The sequence below is a fragment of the Pseudopodoces humilis genome, chromosome 4 (assembly GCF_049639895.1).
Source record: "Pseudopodoces humilis isolate 2021_Gansu_Grassland_sample_001 chromosome 4, ASM4963989v1, whole genome shotgun sequence".
NCBI lineage: Eukaryota > Metazoa > Chordata > Aves > Passeriformes > Paridae > Pseudopodoces > Pseudopodoces humilis.
This window is the reverse complement of record NC_142203.1, coordinates 75500926-75521778: the sequence shown is the minus strand read 5'-3', so window position 1 is coordinate 75521778 and position 20853 is coordinate 75500926. Positions and strand designations below refer to the sequence as shown.

At 43.2% G+C, this 20853-nt stretch overlaps 1 protein-coding gene across 1 annotated transcript in view; it reads left to right on the top strand.

Annotated features, from left to right (window-relative positions):
* SKOR2 (SKI family transcriptional corepressor 2) overlaps positions 1–20853 on the top strand; it is a 26396-nt gene extending 5543 nt beyond the window's left edge. Inside the window, exons 4-8 of the mRNA XM_088054434.1 lie at positions 5186–5251; positions 5642–5740; positions 9721–9788; positions 18102–18166; positions 20369–20853. Of these exons, the coding sequence (XP_087910560.1) occupies positions 5186–5251; positions 5642–5740; positions 9721–9788; positions 18102–18164 (296 nt within the window). The 3' untranslated portion in view covers positions 18165–18166; positions 20369–20853. The remainder of the gene's footprint in view (positions 1–5185; positions 5252–5641; positions 5741–9720; positions 9789–18101; positions 18167–20368) is intronic.

Here is a 20853-nt window from a genome sequence, read left to right as displayed (position 1 = left end):
ACTGTGACTAACTTACGTAACTGGTCTATTTTCTGTGGGTTTGCCACCCCGACCCTCCTTCATCGGTGGGAGTTGAAGGGTAGGAGAACATTGCAAGGCTGAGTATTTCTTAAAGAGGAGTTCTGCAAGCTCTTCCTCAGCCAATCTAATTATTCACGTGTTTTCATGAGAAAGGGGAGCCCTAAAACTGGGTGTTTTTATAACAGCGTCTCAAATATTGCTGCAATTTCCCTGATTTTATTTTTTGATCTGTAAAAGACGCTTTGGCAGGCAGTTTCAGGAAAATTCAGGCTGGAAATGGTGAGCCGGGTTTTTTTCATTTACTCTTAAATATATTTTCAGGAAAACTCTGCAAATACTGCAATTGCTGTAGATTTAAAATACTTTATAGAGGATTGAAAACAGCCCAGTTTTTACTGTACAGTTGACTGGACTACTGGTTGTGTAGTCTTAATTGGGATATGTTGAAAGGATCGGATACAGAACTTAAATTTTTAAATTTTATTATGGAAGGTGTTTGCAAAAAAACCCAAAGAAGTTAAAAGTTGACAAGGTGAAGTTTCAGATGTGGGATTCAGCACTGCATATTAATAGATAAAATTGTGTATAAATACATGGATCTGTACAACAGACAAATCTGCAGGCAGACTGTAGGACTGCACATTTATTTCTCTCATTTCTCATCTGTTATTACTAAGGACCCCCTGAACTCTCTTCTATTTATTAAAATAGGGTGAATCATTGCTGAATTCCTTTATTTTTTTGCATTTTTCTTAATATTAGGTGTGCTTTGCTTGTTTTTTAAAGCCTCATCTTCTGGAATCTGGTGAACGTATTACTGTCCATTTAAAACAAACCAAGAATTTGAAATTTTCTTGCTTTTGTGATTCTAAAATAAAATTATGAAATAGTTCTCACATGTATGAATAAGGTTCAGACCAAAAGCCAACAGATTCTTTATCCTTTACAAACATTTCAGTATTTTAGATTGGTCATGCCTAGGTTTTTGAGTGTTTAGCTTGAAATCCTGAAACTCTTTTTTCCTCTCTATCTCTTAGTTCTTCAGTTAGTACTACTAATCAGATGTTCATGTTTTAAACTTTAAATGGATGTTACAAATGAGGATTTATCTAGGCATAAAAAAGAACTAGTTTGTTTTAAATTTAAATCACTTTTGGGGGCAAATTGCCGTTTGAAACTCCAGATTTTTTAAGACATTTATCGGCCCTGGTACACAAAAACACTTAAAAGAATGCTTAAGGAGTTTCCTAAAGTAGACATATTTTGCCAAGTCCTGAATACCTTATTGATTATTCCCCCCTGAAAGTGGCATGAATATGCAGGATGCATGAATATTTTCAGTAAGTTTTGAATTTCTCCAGGACATACGCAAAAACTCTGTGTGTCTTAGAGCGAGTCATTAATTTCATATGCAGAGGGAGCCTCTGGAGCACTGAAAATCTGCTGGTTCACATCTGCCTATATTTGTTTTAGTGGATATAAATGTATATATCTATATACATTTATATCCAGAAGATACCGGCAACCTTTTGCTGCGGTCTTTGTGTCTGCAGACAGCGCTTCTGTACAGCTGAAGATAGTAGTGGGTGTTTAAGTTATGATGGACCAGGGGTGCCGTGGTCTTCACAGCATCAGGGGTGAGGTGCAGAGCTTTTGGCAGATGTGGTGGGCTCTGCAAAGCACAGTGGTTGCCCAGGAATGAGAGGGGTGAAGTGGGCACAGAGAAAGCGGAGATGGTTCTGCATGACGTGGTCTGAAACCTCCAGGGTTGTGGAGGGCACAAGTTGGGGACCAGGCGTGGGGTGTAGAGGCAGGAGAATGGAATTATATTCCCAGACCACCCTTGCCCTGTGCTGGACAAACCAGCACATTGAGGTGGCTGAGTGGTCTGGGACAGCATGGAATTTTTTAGCTGCTTTTCGGAAAACGTTCTGAGAGGTGGCAGAGTGTGAAGGGGTAACCTGGCTATGTCTGGCTCATTCTGGCTTTTTTTTCACAGTGAAGGCAAAGTGCATTTCTCCTTCTGATGAGGACAGGTTCAGAAACGTTAAAAATTCAGATGTTAAAAATTCAAACCTTAAGCACTCCAGTGGACGTAAAGCTGATAAAATGGCAGCACCACAAGAGCCGAAGTTGTGCCAACGTCCAACCCTGGGACCTCACTTTTACAAAGTGCCAATTTTTTGAGCAGTTTGGAGGTGTCCTTCATGGGTGGGTGCTCACACTCCAGGCTGAGAAAGCCATTTGTACCTTCATTCCAGAAAAACACTGTGCACCTGAGCTTGTGGGGAAGAACAGAAGCACCCAAAGCTTTCACCAAAGCAGTTTAAGTGGCCTGCAAATATTTCACCCTCTTTCCCCCTATCCAAGAGATGGGTGAGGCAGAGTTTGATTTTTCTGAGCAAACTGAAACAGCCTTTCCTGAAGGAAATCTCTGTGTCCATACAGAGGGGTGGCACAGCTTTCAGTCCTGCTGCTCGAAATGCTGTAAGTTTGTGTGCAGACAAGGCCCAGGAGAGTTATGTTGGAGCTATTAGGAGGGGAAGCGATTTTTTCTTAGACTGATTAAAATTCTTTGGGCTTTCTGTTTGTTTGTTTTTAAACACCTATTTAGCTTTTAATTAACATTTAAGAGAAAGGAAGCTGGTTAAATATTCAATACCTCCTCCCTTTCAATTAAGGTAGAGCAGTACACAACGCGTGATGAGGCCTCTGGGAAGTATGGAAAAACAGAGAAGAGCAGGCTCCTGATTATCATTTTCAGGGGGACAGGAGAGGTGAAACCCATCTGATTATAACTGCTGTTAACAATAATAATGTTGAGGTTTTTTTTGTTTTTTTTTTTTTAACATCAGAAAGCAGTTTAGAAATGCAATTATTCTTTAAAACCATATATCCTGTCTTTGGCCTTTAAATACCTCCATTTTTCCACTCCCATTCTTTACTCATTTCAGGTGCAAGCATGGAGGATTTTCTAATAGGCCTTTCCAGTAGCTTAGTAGGGAGGCTGCAGATGCTGGGGAAGTTGTTCTTCATGCTCCATGCCCTTATCTTCATTTTGATGCAGTTCTTTCTGTCCCAGCGAGTCAGCAGCCCCCAACCACACAGCCCTGGGAGCTCAACTGAGCAAGTGAGAAAGAGCTGTATTGTCTCCATACTCTGGTCTCTCCCCCTTTCCCTCCTTCTCCTTGAAAAATCCAGTTACCTTCTGTCTGTGAGCCTGTTGTCGCTCAAAATTGCACATAAAACACACATAAAAGGGCGCCTCAGTGGAAGAAAGGGATTTGGAATATGCTAGTATTTGTAATTCGACAAATTCACCCTTCCTAAACTTAAATTCTTCCCTTTTGATTTTGTGTGCCCTAATTTATCTGACAAAATATTTTGTTTTGCTGGCCATCCGGTTTAAAAAAGAACTATGCTAGCTAGCAAAACAACCAAACCAACAAACCCATTTTACATTGTGGAAGCTCCTCAAACCACTGCCCAAAAGGTGATATATTTTTACACCTGCTGTATCTTCTACTGTGGTGAGACAACTTACCTGCAGAAAATACTTTGTTTTCACCAAATATCCCACAAAGATGATTTTTTTTTTTTTTTAATTGCCGTGTTACATAAACAAGTTTTTAAAATGGAATTGCTGGCACCAGATACCAGTTGTGTAAATGTATGTGCCTAAATGAGTGGTTGCTTTTCAGCTTCTTTTTAAGGGATGAAGAGAGAGGAGATGCTAAAATGCAGAGCTATTGGATAGGTTTCATACACTATAACTTCAAGGTTTACTGGATATAGGATTGAATCGATTTTTAAAAACAGAAACAAATGTTTTGCAAAAAGATTTCTAACTGCATCTATTACAAGGCTTTCCAATTCAAATTTAAAATTAACCTATTGTGATGACACAATAATTTTTAACTTAACTGTTGTATGTTGTCTGATGACCTATTCAGTGCCGTGGATTTTTATTTTAAAAAAAGCAAAACTATAAGAAACATCAAAACCCAAGATATTTTGTCCATGATCCTCTCTTCCAACTACGTAAGCACATGAATATATTTACATATATGTCTCTTGTGATTATTTATCAGTAGAGTTAATGATGTGTATTTACTGGCTGGACTGAAACAAGAATTAATCCTATTAGTTCAATAATTGGTTATTTACCAAATATTTTCTTAATTATTGAGAGTCCATTTCTACTTCAGCTGTAAATAACAGAAAATCTCCCAACAATTTCAGCTAAAGTGGTATTTTACTCCTTTAAAAATGGTTTTCATAGCTTTTATAGAAGCATTTCATAGAAGTCACAGGAAAAATTTTGCAGTTGCAGAGGATAATAAAAGTAACACCTTTTGTCAGAAGGTCCAGTTTTTAAGTAAAACTCGTTCAGGCGAACTTCACCACTCGTGATTTTATTTTTTTTTTTAAAATTTAATTCAATTTGTAGACAAAAAAAGGCTGAAGGAAGTAGCATGTGTGTGTCTGGAAATAGCCAAATTCTGTTACATGGAGAATTCTGCACTACAATATGATTAAAAGTTGATGTGAGCAACCTAAGACAGGAGCCCCTCAATTGGCTGACCCTGGAGCCGTATCCTTTAGATGCAAATACCACTAATGTCAATTTTATCTCAGCTGGTTATAAATTATATCCAGTTTCAACACACCCATGCCATGGATCTCCAGAAGATGATAAAGCTGAAAAGCTGATGGAGGCAAAAAGGCATTTTTCCTGTGGATTTTGGAACAGGGTCCTGCCCAGATGGAGAGCACGGGCTTCCCGTTGAGAGGAGGAGAGATGAGGCTGTAGAGGAAGATCTCCCCTTTTCTCTGCCTGCTCCCAGTTATTCTCTGATAAAAGTATCTTCAGGAGGGCTTAGAGGGAAAGGAAGAATCAGCTCAGCAAGAGTATCAAGGAGACATCAGCTATTGTCTTCAGTGCTGTAGGCGGATACTTCACTAAAATAGAGAAAATATTAATTCACAAATATTTGTATTATACACCCAGAAATTTGTAGATGAAGCTCAATCTTACTCTTTCTTTATATTTTTGCCCCTTTTTCTTCCTCTCCAGATTCTCTGAAGTGGATATGTTGTAAGGACAATACTGACAAAAAGCCCTGTCAGTAAATCAATAACTTTTTTCTTTCTCTTTTTTAAGGAGAACACACACAAGAAACCAATTCACCTCATTCTCTGAAGAAGGATGTGGAAAATATGGGGAAAGGTAAAATAAATAAGGGCCTCTTACATTATAAAACTGCTCTTTGTTTTAATAGAATATGAGGATAATAGGGGGCACTTTCGTTCTGCACCATATTTTAAGCTTGTCAAGTAACATATGAATAATATATGGACCTTTGGGTGGATATAATTGAGATTAATGCATATATATCAATCAATACATGACACTGTAATATAATACTTTAAAATAATATATTACATTGATTTATATTCATGGCTTTCTGCACAAAATCTATGGTGGGTCTATGCAACACTTTTTTTTTTTTTTAATAAGCGCTAAAATATTTTGTCTTAAGAGTAATGAATTGCTCTGCAACTGTTCTTTCAAGAATTATTTATACAGATTATCAAAACCACTCTTTCTCTTTGTTAGAGGAACTCCAGAAGGTTCTGTTTGAGCAGATCGACCTACGGAGGAGGCTGGAACAGGAATTCCAGGTGTTGAAAGGAAACGCGTCTTTCCCAGTCTTCAGTAAGACACAAAATCTGTGCCTTTGGTGTTTTGTGTGTGTGTGTGTGTGTGGCTGGTTCTTGCCAGGCTGATAAAAACGAGAGAGGCTCTCAGATGTGCTGCCATGATCTTGAGCTGAGTTCTACTGAGGCCAGGCTGGGCAGGGCTTGGAGCGAGTTGGGATCGTGGGAGGTGTCCCTAGGGTTGGAAGGAGGTGATTTTTAAGGTCCTTTCCAACCCAAACCGTGCCATGATTCTACACTGATGCTTCTGCTGTGGCTTTCCAGCTCTCCAAGCAGGTCTTTCACAGGGAAAATACAAAGCAAGATGTTTGTTTTGGTGTACAGTCTACAGTTTTGGTAGCATTGCGTGCAGTGAGTAGAAAGAAACGCATCTGGGCCCTCGTGGGGTGTGGTGAGGTTGGTGTCTTAGCCAACACCTCAGGGGCTTTTGAAGACAAGATACTTAATACTCGTTTTCAGGAGGTTCTTAATACCCATTCTCAGGAGGTTCCAGCTGATGCTGGAGAACTGATCTGGCCTTTTTAAGGAGTGGAAATTCCTGTTTGGATTTTTCCCTTTGAGAGTGGCCGCTTGAGATGGCCCTTCCACCACGGCCGCTCTGCGGGGTGCTGCTGTCCAGGGCGGTGGAATGAGCACAGCACATCTCAAATAAAACGAAATGGACACTTAGCAGGGTTTGTGTGAAGCTGCTGGAAGGTTGGGCTGATTGTACTGGGATGTGGAAAACGACCCCCTTGGCTGGGATCTCTCAAATGACACTGGAGCAATGACGGAAAGATTCTTCCAGGAGAAATCCCACCTAGATCAGGATGATCCCACTGGAAAAGGTGGGAACAGGGACAGCATTTTCCTATTGTTCATAGAAAATATGCTTGTCCCCTTTCTGTAGCATCAGATAGGTAAGTTCAGGGAAGCAAGGCAGTGTGAGGACTCTGGGAATGATTCTGTCTTTAGCCCAAATATTGAAAGATGTAGACAGCTCCATAAATAAAGAAGAGTCACTTGACATGATACAGATATTAATGAAAGGAGCATAACCTCATCCTTCAGCATAAATCCAGTTATTACTTGGGTTTGGGAGTGAGGTAATTTTCAAATAATTCGTGGAGATCAAAACCCTGCTGTGTGGTATTGGTGAAATGGCATCTTGGACTTTTGCCACTCAAGTCTCTTATTCATCCTTTTGTTCTTCTACAGTAAAATTAATCTCTGTCTTTGCCGTGTAAATAAACACTGCAGTTAAACCACATGAAATACAATTCAAATAAAAGAAAAGAACAAGTACGGCCGACCAAGGAAGTGGTGACTGCTGTATGCTGGCTTGAAAAATATGTGGTTTCAATGTACCACAAAGTAGTGGTCAATTTTCTTCAGGATTAAAATAGAAAACAGATAATGTGCTATAAACCATACCTACAAGTGACCGTAAAGCCTATTTACAGATTTAGATTTACCAAAAAAACCCACCCCTCCCCCACACGTAATAAAACAAGAGAAAAGGGTCTTTGTAAAGGAAATTAGTGTAAACCCATGTTAAGGCTGTTTTGTCCTCTTGTGCAGTGCATGTTCTAGCACAAGAGAGGGGGGCTGTTCCAGGCTCTTCCTGCTGGACAGAGCTGTTGCTTTGTGTCAGGTTAGAATGGTATTGGTACTGGTGTCTTGGGCAGGGAGGAGCCATGGAGAGAAGTCTTTGGGGACCCAGCTAAAAGAAAGTTGAGGTAAAATTTAAATTCCAATGAAAACTCATCTGTGTTTCAGCTGGGAGGCAACATGCGAGATGCAGAAGGCAATACTATTTCTCTCAGGAAAATGCTTCTGTCAGGTTACCTGCAGTTAACTCTAGAGTCACCTCTTTTGGGTCCTCCACTTGGAACTGAGCACGTTTGGGGTGTTATATCTTCCTAGCATCAAGCCATACTCACAACAGGGCTGTGCAGTAAATGGTGTTTGGTTTCAGAGTTCTCCTCTCATTTTAATCACTGTTAAATGAGAACTGAGCTTATTTGCAAGCTATCTGGGTGGTGCTATGCTGCAGTCTTCTCTGTGACTTCTTGTACCTGTGTGAAACATGGACTGTGATAATTTATAAAACAGCAAGACCTTGTCTTCTGCTGCATTTTTCGCATTGCTGTTGTGCTTGAAAGCTGCAGGTGAAATTTGCCTTTAAGATCTCTCAATGCAGAGGTCAACTGAATAAAATAAAATTAAAAAATAATAAAAAAAATCAGATCACATGAAGAAAGTCAAAGTATTTGCTGTCCTGATAAAAATACAGGCATCTCTGCATGTTGACTGTGTGATGTCCTGGATGCTCTGGTTTGTACGCTCCGTGTCGGCTGCTCCGCGTTCTGTCCGTCTGCATTTTAAACAATGTGGCAATAAAATGGCGGAGACACAGTCTGGGTACTTAAAGTATTTAATTTTGTGTTAAGAAAGCTATTTAAATATTCATACCTTTTCTCCTGGGTACTGCTTATGGCTTTGTCTGTGAGCGTTTGGACTCGGATAAATGCCGCCGGAAAAAAACGCTGTCCCTACCATCAACACCCCATTTCCTCTGTGAGCTTGGACATTTGCTGTGCAGGGCTGAGCAAGATCCCTGAGCTGTTTGTTTGGAGATGTGATGAGCCCATGAAGAAGCAGCTGGGAGGAAAGCCTTGAGGAAAAAAAAAAACAAAATTTCTCCTTAAAGCCTGCTCAGAGTGAAGCTGAAGGACCTCAGCTGTAACTCTCAGCCCTTAGTGACCAGGACAGGAGGCAGCTACCTTTTTATACTTCATGGACTTTTTGGGTGTGGATAGGAAAAGAGGAATTGTAAATCTACTTTATTTTTGTTGGCTTATGTTTCTGATCAAATTGGGGTAGATGGAATAGGCTTAAAAGTTCTATGGGAATTTACTGGAAATCTGAAGAACTTCATTGCGATAGTGTCACAATGTCCTTTTCAATTTGGTTGTGCTGGAGTCCTGAGGGCTTCAGTTTGCCAAAATTTCTCACTCTTTCTCTGTTTCATTGCTCTTTTCCTGACCCCTTTTCTTTTAAACAACAATTTTATCTCATTGTTCAGAGAGGACAAAGTTCTTTTTTGAGAGGGGGACAGAGCTCTGCCCCCTTGTTTTTCTTCCAGGATAGGCTTGTTACTTGAATCAAAATGATAGTGGTTGGGGTGAATTTTCTTTCCTCTTCCATTTAGCAGCCCTTCCTTGCACCCTGACCTCCATCAGGCAGCTCTTTGAATTATTTGGTACTTAGTATTTGGTCAATAGTTTTGTTTATGTTTCTCTTTTCCCCCCCCCACCAAGAAGAATGTTAGGGACCACAGAGCATCAGCTAATCTTCTAAGAAATGAAGTTTTGTCTGAAATGGTTATTTAGGTTATTTAGGAGGAAAATCAGGGAAGATCTACTGGAGCAGGAAGGCCAGCCTGTGCTGTAACCCAGCTGCCCAGGATCTCTCTTTCAAAGACTTTTTTGCTTCCATATTCCACGTCACCCTTTATGGAGCTTCAGTTTTGTTCAAAGCCGTCAGCACAATGCTACAAACCACAAATCAAACCCTGCATCCTTGAACGCTTTCTCCTCTCACATGTTGGACATCGCTGTTGATGTCAACAGATTTATGCCAAAGCAAAGAAGAGCAGTTTTTGCTCTTCTCCTCAGGGCTTGAGAAAGTTTGACTAATGACTGCAGAGCCTTGCCTGTGCAGGAAAATAGCTGGGAATAAATGCTAGCAACACAAACTTAGCATCCTACATTTTCTGAGGGGGGAAATCTAATTTTTCCACCTTTTTTTTTCTGTTGTCAGTGGTGTCTCCTATTAGATACATACTTGTTAGGCATATGTTTTAACTGAGTGGAGGGCTTTTATAATGTTTTGTGGTTCCCCAGTAGTGAATGGGTTTGATTTAGCTTGATTTATGCAAATTCTGCCGTGTGGTCTCTGTTTTAATTATGGCACCTACATTTTCCTCTCATACAGATAATTTTCAAGATCAGATGAAGCGGGAACTGGCGTACAGAGAAGAAATGGTGCAGCAGCTACAAATCGTAAGTTTACTTTCTCTGACAAAAAATGTCTTCAGCTGCTGCTTTGTGTTTTTTAAGCGCACACCTCAAATTTTCCCTTTGTGAGCCATGCAGATGCACCATTACTGAGCTCCTATTGCCTTATATTTAGCAAGAGGTAAGCACGCAGCTCTCAGCTGGTTTGGAGCCTAATTACCTGGAGATTTACTTTCCTACAGTAACCAGATGGGTCTTCATGTTTTCAACTAAACAAAATGTGTTGACTCAACACGGAGAGGTGCTTCTGCAGAGAGGAGCAGGGAGTGAATCAGTGAACTTTAAGCAGTTAAATGTTTCTACCTCGTGTGAGTTGCCGAGAGGTGCATTTCAGCCCTCGGCAGGGAATCTGCTCAATCCCTGCCTCTCACCAGAAAATAAACCTTAGGATGTGTCTTTTTCTCGTTTTAGACGCTAGAAGTGCTTAACTCAGCAGTAAAGGATCAAGTTGCCAGAACTCAGTTTAGCGCAGGCACACGTTACTGTTGGGTCTCTTGCTTGTTATTTTAAAACCAAGAGGGATTTTGCCTGTGTGCTGGTGCAGCTCTAGATCATCACATCCAGCTGTGTTGTTTTGAAAAGCTGACGTTCTCAACCCAGTGCGAGCAAAGGGGCTGGAGCATGGGAAGCTGTTCCACGCTCATACAGTGCTCAGTGTGGTTACAAGGGCATGGTGAGGCTGTCAGCTAGTGCTTGCTTTGCTGGTGCTTTACTCTGTGATCAGTCTGACGTTGCTCAACAGGGTTTTTGTTTTTGAGGAAAGTTTGGCAAATATCCCCACTTCCCCGAATCAGCCCCGTGCTCCCCCATGGAAATTTTCCTTCTGCTTGTCACGGGGCCCTGGTGCAGAGAAGGCATTGCCCAGCCTCCTGGTACTGTCATTTTCTAATTGGTGGGTTAGGACATAAAAGTAAAGCTGAAGGCCAGGATTGTCAAATTTGTGCTCCTGATATTGAGAGGCATTTAGGACTGGCCTTATTTTTAGAGCTGCTGAGCATCCACGCGCCCCGTTCCTGCTGACTTCAGAGATTTCAATGAGAGATGGAGGGTGTTTTTTTAAGAGGTTGTTTGTGGAGGAAACTCAAGTCCAGAACATGTCTGGATGGTTTTCTTTGCAGCTGGTCTCCACTTTTTCTCTTTAATGTGCCTGTTTGTTGCTGTGTCCCTCTTTGTGACCCGATGTCAGGCGGGAAGTTTGACTTGACCTGAGAATTTTGTTGTCCCAGAAAATTCTAATTAGGATGCCACCCTGAAAAGCACTTCCCTTGCTGCTTTGGACTTGAAGCAGGTGACCAGTTGGATTTCCTGCTGCAGAGCACTTCTAAGCACAAAGTTAATGGGCCCACCCCAGTCTTTATCTCTGGTGTCAGCTGAACTTGGAGCTAGCTAACTCTGCCTCCCAGGGAGAGAACAGATCACCTCTGCCATTCACCTTGTGCTCCAGTCGTGAAGTTGTTTCTGGAACTGAGTATCCCAGGTCTCCAACAAGCCAGATGTGGTGGCTTACCTAATTTTCTTGGGCAGGAATAGCAATATGATCAAGTAATTCACACCCTTTTCACTTACTGATGTGTGCTATGGAACAGACTAAGAGTAATTTAATCATTAAACAGAGCTGTCTGAATGAACTTACAGAGAACTGTTTCAACATTTAATGTGTTGCACCAGCAACTCAGGACCTCTTCACTCCCTATAGATGCCTGAATTTAATTATTAGTAATAGAAACGTTGAATCACCAGTAAGCCTTCATGCTCATTTTTGTGGGGTAGGTTGTGATCAATGAGACTGCTAAAAAGATGTTTGTATGAAAAACTGAGAAACTGCTGGAAATAACCCATCTGATTGCTTAAGATGGGTGCAGAAATCTTCAGAGATGTCTTGGCTGATAACTGGAATGGAGTCAGCACTTTTGAGGTGATAATCCCAGCAATTGCTTTAATTCATTCATGGGAATATATCTTGTATGTTTATATCTAGAATTAAGATTAATGAACTGAATGTGGTAATAATAGAACTACTTCGGCCTTCCAGGGTTATTGCATGGATGAATTGATGCAGAATACACAAAAAGTGTGTCTGCTTTTGATTTTTTATTTAATTGCTGTTATTGTTTTGTTTTTAATTGGGGCAGTTAGGCTCTTTTTTTTTTTTTTTTGTACCTGATATGCTGCACTACTACTTCAACCTAAGAGCTTTAACCTAATTTTCTTGTTAACACAGAAGTACAAAGAGAAAAGCAGAAGTGTTTCATACATACTGAAATTATAGTTTTACTTAGACCTCATAGGTGTATGCCTTTGTGGCGCTGAATTCAAAGTTTACTGATTTAACTAGCCACAGAACTTGACTTAATTGCTTTTAAAAATTGTTGAACAATTTAGATGCCTGGAATCAGGTGTTTTGTGTTTTTTTTTATCTTCTCACTGCTGAAGATACACAACTTGCATTAATCTTTCCTGAATATCCCTGGAAAGATTTAAGAGCCATGTAGATGGCACTTGGGCACATGGGTTGGAGTGGGCTGGGCAGTGTGGAGAAAATGATTGGATTTTAATATCTTGGAGGGCTTTTCCAACCTAAATGATTTTGTGATTCCCTGATCCCCTGCAACTCTGGGCACCAGGGGCAGGTTTTGGCAGAGCAATCGTTTCATTCACCCTAAACTGAGTAATCAGACTTTACAATAAATTGACCCAGCGTTTTTGCTGTTTGGGAAATGTCTGGAATGCAAAATGAACGTAATCACGAAAAAAAAAAAAAAATCGACCAAATATGAAAACTTTCCAGCGCCAACACCCACTGCAGCAGGACGTGAATCTCATGCCCTGCTCGCGGTGAACGCTGGCCATGCCGGTTTTTTGTCCCGTTGCGGGTTTTTTTTGGGGAGATTCCTCCCGGTTTTGGGAGCGCTCGGTCGCAGCGCGGCCCGCGGGTTCCCTCTGCCGGCCGCCGGCCGCCACTGCAGCTCAGCGCTTCGGTCCAGGTGCGGCTGCATCCCCGCCCTGCCCTGCTGCTGCCGCTCCGAATCCATCCCAGTGGAAAAATTATAGGATTTCGTGGCCTCCTGGAAGCCGGGGGTTTCCTCAGGCCACTGGAAAAACGGGGCGAGTCCTGTTCTCTTACACCTTCACCGGCGGATGCTGGGCTTCTCGCAGGCAGCCTAGATTAGGAGGTTGCTGGAGCAGCAGGATGTTGTGTGGCCACTGGTTTCGGTGAGAATCTCATTCGGTGAGGCTGCAAGTAGCTACTGGAGGTCATCTAGCCCAAGCTCCCTGCTCGAGTGGAGTCGCCCAGAGCACATTGCTCAGAACAGTTTTCCAGGCAGGTTTTGAGCACCTCTGGTGAGGAAGACTCCACAGCCTCTCCACTGCTCCAGGAAGGAATTTCTTCCTGATGTCCACGTGGAACTTCCTGTGTTTCAGTTTTCAGAGTTTTCAGAGTGTCTGGAGCAGCTACCAGGGAGTTTTGCAACCTATTTGTGCCAGGTTCTCCACCGGGTGCTAAGAAACCACCATTTAACAAGAAAATGGATTTTAGACTCCTGAATGCCTTTTTCTCTTCCTCCTCTTGCAAAGTGCTGTCTCCCAAATTGGCTGAGTACAGGGCGGGTACGTGGAGATCATATATAAAATATGGATTTTTCATGTGGATCCAGTTGTGCCAGGGGAGATTTAAAGTGGATTAGGAAAAATTTCTTCACTGTCAAGCACTGAGGTCAGCTGTTCAGGGCAGAATTGGAGTCCCCTTCCCTGGAGGGGTTTCGAGGCTGTGTGGATGTGGCACCTGGGGACATGGGTGAGCTGGGCACCTGGTGGCATGGATTAGTGCTGGGGGAATGGTGGGACTCAATGATCCTAGAGATCTTTTTGAACCTAAAAGATTCTGAGGATCGTGTGGCTTTTGTTACTGAATTGTACAGAAGGGGCCAGTGAGGAGGAGCTGCTGCCCAGCAGGGTGGGGGAAATTCTGACATGACACACATGGTAGAAGCTTAGGAGAGCTCACCTGCCTTTAGAGTTTTTGGTTCCTGTCCAATGAAACCGGAACTCTTCTGCTGGGACAGACCACCACTGTAAGCAATTATCAAGTCTCCTCCTGCCTGAGACTCTGCATCTGTCTGATATTGTCTTCTGAGCAACTGTGTAAGTGGAAAAAATCTTAAAAGCATGAGCTTTCTTCCTAGCTGCCTGGGGAGAGAAAAATATCAGAAGCAGAATTACCAGCATGATGATTTTCATCTTTAAATGTTTTCATGAACCCCTCTCAAACATGGCCATGGGGAAGTAGAACACCAAGCAGGAAATTTAAGCCTCTTGGAAGCTGAGGAGCTTTTCTTAATTTTCTCTCTGAGGTGCCTTACAAGTAGTTTGTGGGTTCTCAGGAAGTGTTGACCTCAGTGGTGACCAGTCCATCAGGAAAAGCTCAGGGGGTGCTCATCACCCACTGTGGTTTAGATCATTGGGTGATGATCAGTGCCACTAATTTTACATTGGGGTAAAGTGTGACGGGTTTTTGAGGTGTGTTAGAAATGTGAAACACTCAGCCAGGCCTTTCTCTTTTCAGATTAGGTGAAAAATGATGGTTTGGTTTTGTTTGGGGTATTTTAATTAGGTTATGCTCCTGTGAACTGACTTCTCCCTGCCAGCCTTACTTCGGGCTGATAATAATATTCAGAGCTCAGAACTGGATCCATCTGGAACCGCTCTGTGTTTTATGGCTTTCTGCTCTCAGTGCTCCTTTAAATCAACTCTGTTCTTCAGAGTCAGGCAATAAAATAAATCAGGAACTATCTCTCTGCAAAACTTATTTCCATCTCTGCATCATCTTTCACCCTCATCCTTAAAGATTGACAAGGAATGTTTAAAAGAAGAAAAAAAAAACATCTACCATGTAGTTAATGTGGATAAATCTTCAGAGGCATGGGAGCCTGTTCCTCTGGGTCACACTGTAATTCAGAAGAGCACTAGTAGTTCGAATTCCTAGCTTAAATTGTTTACAGAAAGCGGATGCTTTTGTACTGCTAATGTATTCATTAGCCAAACAAGAAGCACCCACATTTCTGTGTGTGGAGATGTTGGTCTCCGTGTGCCTACCTCTGTTCTCAAAAACAGGGAATGGGAAATAGCAGTGCTTCAGTGCCATTTGTGATTTCCGTGCTCGGCTTGAAGTGGTGCAGCTCAGATGATTGACCTTGGCAAGAATACAAACAGCTGTTCAGCAGAATGGCTCTCGGATTTCTTGAGTGGCATCTTGTGCTGAAGTGCCTGCTCACAGGCACACACATAATGACAGGTAAAAGAACATTTCTGGAACTCTGTGTCCTGTGTCCTCAAAAGGCTCATCCCTAATTGTGTACAGGAAAGTGAGCTGTTTTCACCAGAACCTTATATTCTGCTGTTCTCTATTCTCTATTCCACCCCCCCCAAGACAGATGAGCAAAACATCTTGACAACACCTGTGGATATGCCTTAGGTTGATAGGATAGAGCTGTGCCTCTTTTTCCAGTAAATTAAAATGTTAAAGAAAAGGATGCCATGTAGAAATTTAAGCAGAAAGCTTCCCTTCCATTAGAATCTGCAGAAATTCTGATCAAAAATGGCTGTGGATGTACAGGGAGCCAGCCTCTGCTACCGCATGAGTGCTAAATATTTTTAAATATTTAAAATATTTCTAGGCAACATGATGCATCATTGTGTACCTCACCAGAGATGGGATGCAGAGGCCAAACCCCTGAAAGGGGATGGTGTGCTGAAGCTTCTTTGGTATCTGAGTGTGTATAACAGGGGTCAGACAGGAACTTCAGAAATTACTCCCCAGTCCTGTCCCTTATCTGTGCTTTGGTTTGAGCCGTGGAGCAGGCTCTGGGCTTGCTGACTGTGTTCCTTCCAGGTGGAATAAACGGGGAATGCACACGGGACTGTGCTCCAGTTCCTAATGGGTACCAGGACTAAACTGGAGTCAGCCTGTAGGAAAAAGTACTCAGTGTCCGTATTGCAATTTTCTTGGAGTTTCTCTTCAGATCTGCTCTTCATTGTATTTCCTACTAATGTGCACTCGGTCATGAGAAACTGTATTTTTGCTGCTTGAAACCGAACTGCCTTCCCTTTTGTTATTTCTGCACACCCTTTGAAAAGGGCCACCCTTTGCATCTCCGTGCCCCTTTGAGTACTGATCCTGCCCTCATCTCAGCAGCCCCCGTGGACGCACAGAGAGGGACTCTTTTGCCATGAAGATCCCTAAATCCTGTTCCACCACGGCATTGGAATTACTGAATGCTCTGACAATGAGATAAATGGAAGATGACATTGTTGGTGATTTAACTCATGGAGAAAGTAGTCATTTCCCTGTTGAACACCCACCTCTCCCACTCTCATCTATTACCAGGAGATCAGTTAAAACAACACGCATTAGAAAGACGCCGGTGTGCCAAATATAGCAGAGAAGTGGATTAAGAACAGTTAATTTCTGACGGAATGTACCCCATTGTATTATCTAGGTCAGTACAGCTTGGGAGATGTCCTATATAATTTGTGGCCATGCAAACCCAAGTTGGCCTTCGTGAGTGGGAGAGAGGCAGGAATCAGTTGGCGAGGCACCACAGGTCCCAGCTGGAATGTGCTGGTTTTTGTGTGCAGTTTGTTTGTGGCTCCCTTTTGCATCCCAGCCACGGCCACGGGTGACCAGGGAAGCAGCCTCTCTGCACCCCCTTCCCTGCTGCAGATTGGGAGGGAGTTTTGCAGCCTTTGCAAGCACTGTATCCTGAAGGCAGCTGTGTTTGGGGGACGTGGTGGAGGGGACAGCTCTGTTTCTTGGGGGCGGATCTGGCTAAAAGCTGCCTGATACCTCCTATCTTCTGTCAAGGGAAGGGATTGTAAGAGTAGTCAGACAAAACATCTGGAATCTTCATCTTTTCTGGTCATCAGTGGCTTATGCACACACATTTCCCCTTTTCCAGGGCTGTGTAGGGGTGAAGCAGCATGCCCCTGTGAAAGGCTTCTGCTTTCATTCAGCCACAGACACTGCTCCTTCCTTCCTGGTGCTGCTGCTTTCAGTCTGATTGACCTCCTTTCCCAAGAAATGAAACAGTTAGCTCTCAAGCTTCAAAAGCCCTTTTCTTCCCTCTCATCCTGATCCTTCCCTCCTCTTTTCCTCTTATTAAGGTAGGCAGGGATGGATAAGTCTCTCAATGTCTTTGCAGGCACGATGCTTTACCCCAGCCCAGAGGCATGCTGGGCACAATTCACATAAACATTCTCTGTGGGCACAACGTGTTTAAAATCAAAACAGTGTTAGGAATGTGTGGGGTCAGTGGATACGGATGCAAATCCACTGTGGGCAAATTCAAACAAATTTTAGGTGTGTGGGGCAGGTTGCTTGAACTGTCTGCATTTGCCCATCTGCTCCTTCTGCTGTTTGTGCAGGTTAATTTTGATCCTGACTTCAGCTAACATAATTTTCATCTTGCAGTAACATACTTCACATTGTTTGTGAGCATATTCTGGCAGCAGAAGCAGGTCAGCTCGGCATGCAGCAGCACTTAGGAGTGCAGGGACACAGAACTTCTTGATCTCCCAGCCTGAATTCCTCCAGCAGTCCCTCCAAAAATCATCATCAAAGAATTTGTAGCCATTTAGCTGGATTCCCAGCTATGGGGAAATCTCAGAGCAATTTAGTTTGTTGCATTCTAAAGGCCCAGCACTGGAGAAGAGCAGCCCTGTAATGTATTCCCAGTGGCCAATGGGCACATCATCCCACTTTGTTTCTAAATATAACTGTGTTCCCTAATATGCCCATGTTCTCTGTTTTTCTTTAATTATTTGTTCCACTTCAGTGGCTTCCCTTCAGATTGGTGCAAGTTGGAGATAACTATTATGAATTTCCTAATTACGGTGATATAAATACACGAATTCTCATGCTCCCAGCCTGCTGTATTTTGGCTGTGCAGGGATCAGTGTGCATTGCCTGATCTGTCACAGACAGCTGATTTTTTATGATCTCACAGGTGGCTTTACCCTTTGTCAGCCTCTGACATAAACAAAGCATCAGAATGTGTCTTTTACACTGAATTTTAAGATGCTATCTGTTGTTTTAATTCTGACAGTTTTTATTTCTGCTTCAACCCCCCTGCAGTTCCATAAAGAGTTGAACCTTTGTATTTAAGATGTTAAGATGTCCTACAGCTCCTCCCCATTTTCAGGAGGGAAAACAAAACCTTTCGTTTACAGGGATTTCCAGCTTGGGTGTTTTGTTAGCCAAACCTTGGCTTGAGCAGTGTCTCTGTTTCTGTGTCATTCCAGATTCCCTATGCAGCAAGCTTGATCAGGAAAGAAAAGCTCGGTGCACACCTCAGCAAAAGCTAAAGGTGAGCTCGTGAGAAGGAGACTTCATTCCACTTGACCTGGCTGCCTGTGTTCCTTTGCAGCCATTGCAAGAATTAAGAGGATCGTTCTGTTGTTTGATGTGGCTGGTTCTGGTCCCAGAGCCCTCCCTGTGCAGGTGTTGTGCAAGAGTCTAAAGCTGATAAATTACATCTGGCACGAATTACGAGGCTTCTCCGGGGTGGGAGGTGCTGCTGGGAGCTGACCCATGGGTCCTGCAGTGACAGGACAAAGGGTGATGGCTTCAAACTGAAAGAGAGTAGCTTTAAATTAAATATTAGGAAGAAATTCTTCCCTGTGAGAGTGGGGAGGCCCTAGCAGAGGGTGCCCAGAGCAGCTGTGGGTGTCCCACAGTGTCCTGGAAGTGTCCAGGGCCAGGTTGGATGGGGCTTGAGCACCCTCAAGGGAATAGTGAAAGGTGTCCCTGCCCATGGCAGGGGTAGGATGAGAGGATCTTGAAGGTTCTCTTCAACCTGAACCATTCCACGGCTCTAACTGCCTGAGCAATTGCTTTTCCTGACACTGAAGAGTGTCACCAGGGCCAATGTACCTTCAGTGGAAGGAGGGAAATATCTTGGCATTCAGGGTGCAAAAAAATCTTCACACTACTGCTCCAGGTAGGGAGGAGTTTTTCTGCCCTTAATGGAACTCCTCTAGCTCCAGGAAAAAGCAGCAGCACATCAGCACAATTTTGTGAGTCTCACAGAACCCCACTGACTGTGGTTCTGTAGTTCGGTGATCTACAGAAGGTAATTATCCTGCTGCCCATGCACAGGCCCTTCCTAAACCAAACACTACATTTTTCAGGACTGTGTTTTGGAAGTGTTCATTTAGTAGAAACACCACCTCCATCATCAGTGGGAGATTCCAGGTTTGGGTGCTGAAGTCTTAACATTTAAATGACATTCTCTTGGTTTTTTCCTGGTAAAACAAGATTAGGGATTGGAGACAGATGCCGAAATCTGGTAGCCTTGCTACTGTTTTATGCCACAAAATCTGGCTTGTGGGTTCACTAAAAAAATCCCCAAGGAGAAGTAGGGGGATTGGAAACATAAGAGCTACTCATACACAGAGATCTCAGTAATGCACAAAAATAGAGGTATTCAAGAGAGTCTGGGACATCTGAGAGGGGCTTGATAGTAGAGATGTGGAGGTTTTCCTGAGCTGTAGAAGAAGCAGATACTCAAAAACAGTAGGAGTAAGTACAGAGTAACCAGAAAACCACTGTCTGTGGCCCTGAGCTCTGCCCTCTAAGACTACTCTAAGCACCGGGCTGGTCTCTTTTGCCCTCTTGTGCACACTTTCTTACTGGCCGCCAGCGTTTTCCAGTCGAGCCCGCAGCAATCTGAGGGCAGATTTGAAACAAATTCAGCGGCACCAATACCCCGAATAAAGCAGCAAGCCTCCCCAGACCAGGAGCAGCAGCTCCTGCCGTGTCCGCAGCGCTGCGTGCGCGATAAAAGCCTGCCTGAGGATGGCAGCATCGGAGGAGACGGAGAGTTTGTTCCCATCTCCGGGCTTCCCTCGGCTCCCAGAGCCTGCCAGGACGGTGCTGGCATCCCAGCAGCGAGCATTCCGTGCCTGTTTGGCCAGAGCGTGAAGGATGGATGCGCTCCTCAAGCTGGCGCTGTCTCCGCAGACAGCGGGGATTCCTCTGAGCAGCCCCGCATTTTTGGAAAAGATTAGTTGTTACTGAGCTGCTGAGCTGAGCCAGCCGGGCGGAGAACCGCGGCTCAGCTGTGCTCAGAAGCAGTTTCACGTCCTCGATGTGCCGAGGAGGAAAAGTCTCCTCAGGAGGAAACGTGTTGGCACATCCCCGCCCATGCAGCTGGGGCTGGTGACTCTGCTTTGCAGCCCCTCAGTTCCTGCCCTGTGCCCCTCAGCTGCCCTCGCTGAGCCCTCTGCTCCTTCCCACGGCACATCTGGCTGTGTTTAGTGACACTGCAGTCAGCTGAAGTCTGCACTTCCTCTTTATTGCGAGTTATTTCCACACTGCCCCACAGATACTACCGAAATCTCAGGGGATGCTGCTAGAGAAGGTGACCTACAAGTGTCCCTTTCTCAAGGGCTGTAAATAAATGTTATAATTCTGTGACTGTCTCAAACTTTGGCTTAATGTTGATAACACTTTCTCTCTTTTTCTCCCTCTCTTTTTTTTTTTTTTTTTATTTTTTTTTCGTTCCCAGAAGCACAGGAGCTTTTGCAGCTGTTACCTTATAAGTTATAACCCAGTCAGAAACCTGACTTGTATATAGACTGTGAAATGGAAGTGTTTGGGGATCTAAATAAAAAAAAAAAAAATCAGGTTCCTCTGAACCTAAGGACAAGTGACCTCATAGTATCATGGACAACCATGTCAAATAGAATGTAGCAGCCATTTATTAGTAAACACAAAACAACAAAAAAAAAAATGCCTGTCCTTGATATATATTTTTTTTTTTTTGGTGGTACCAAAGTTTAAGTCTTTGTGTTTTTAGAAGGACTATTGAGCTTGATAGAAAAAAAAGAAAATGCTTTTGAATCGTGCAGATAAGCTGTGAAAGGAACTGCTGGTCCTTTCAATGCCACAGGCACTGACAACATCTTGCCAGTTCACCTTTTGCTTTGGAATAGTGATTGTTTTATGGGAGGAAATGAAGGTGTCACCAGATGGGCCAGAACCACGTTTGGA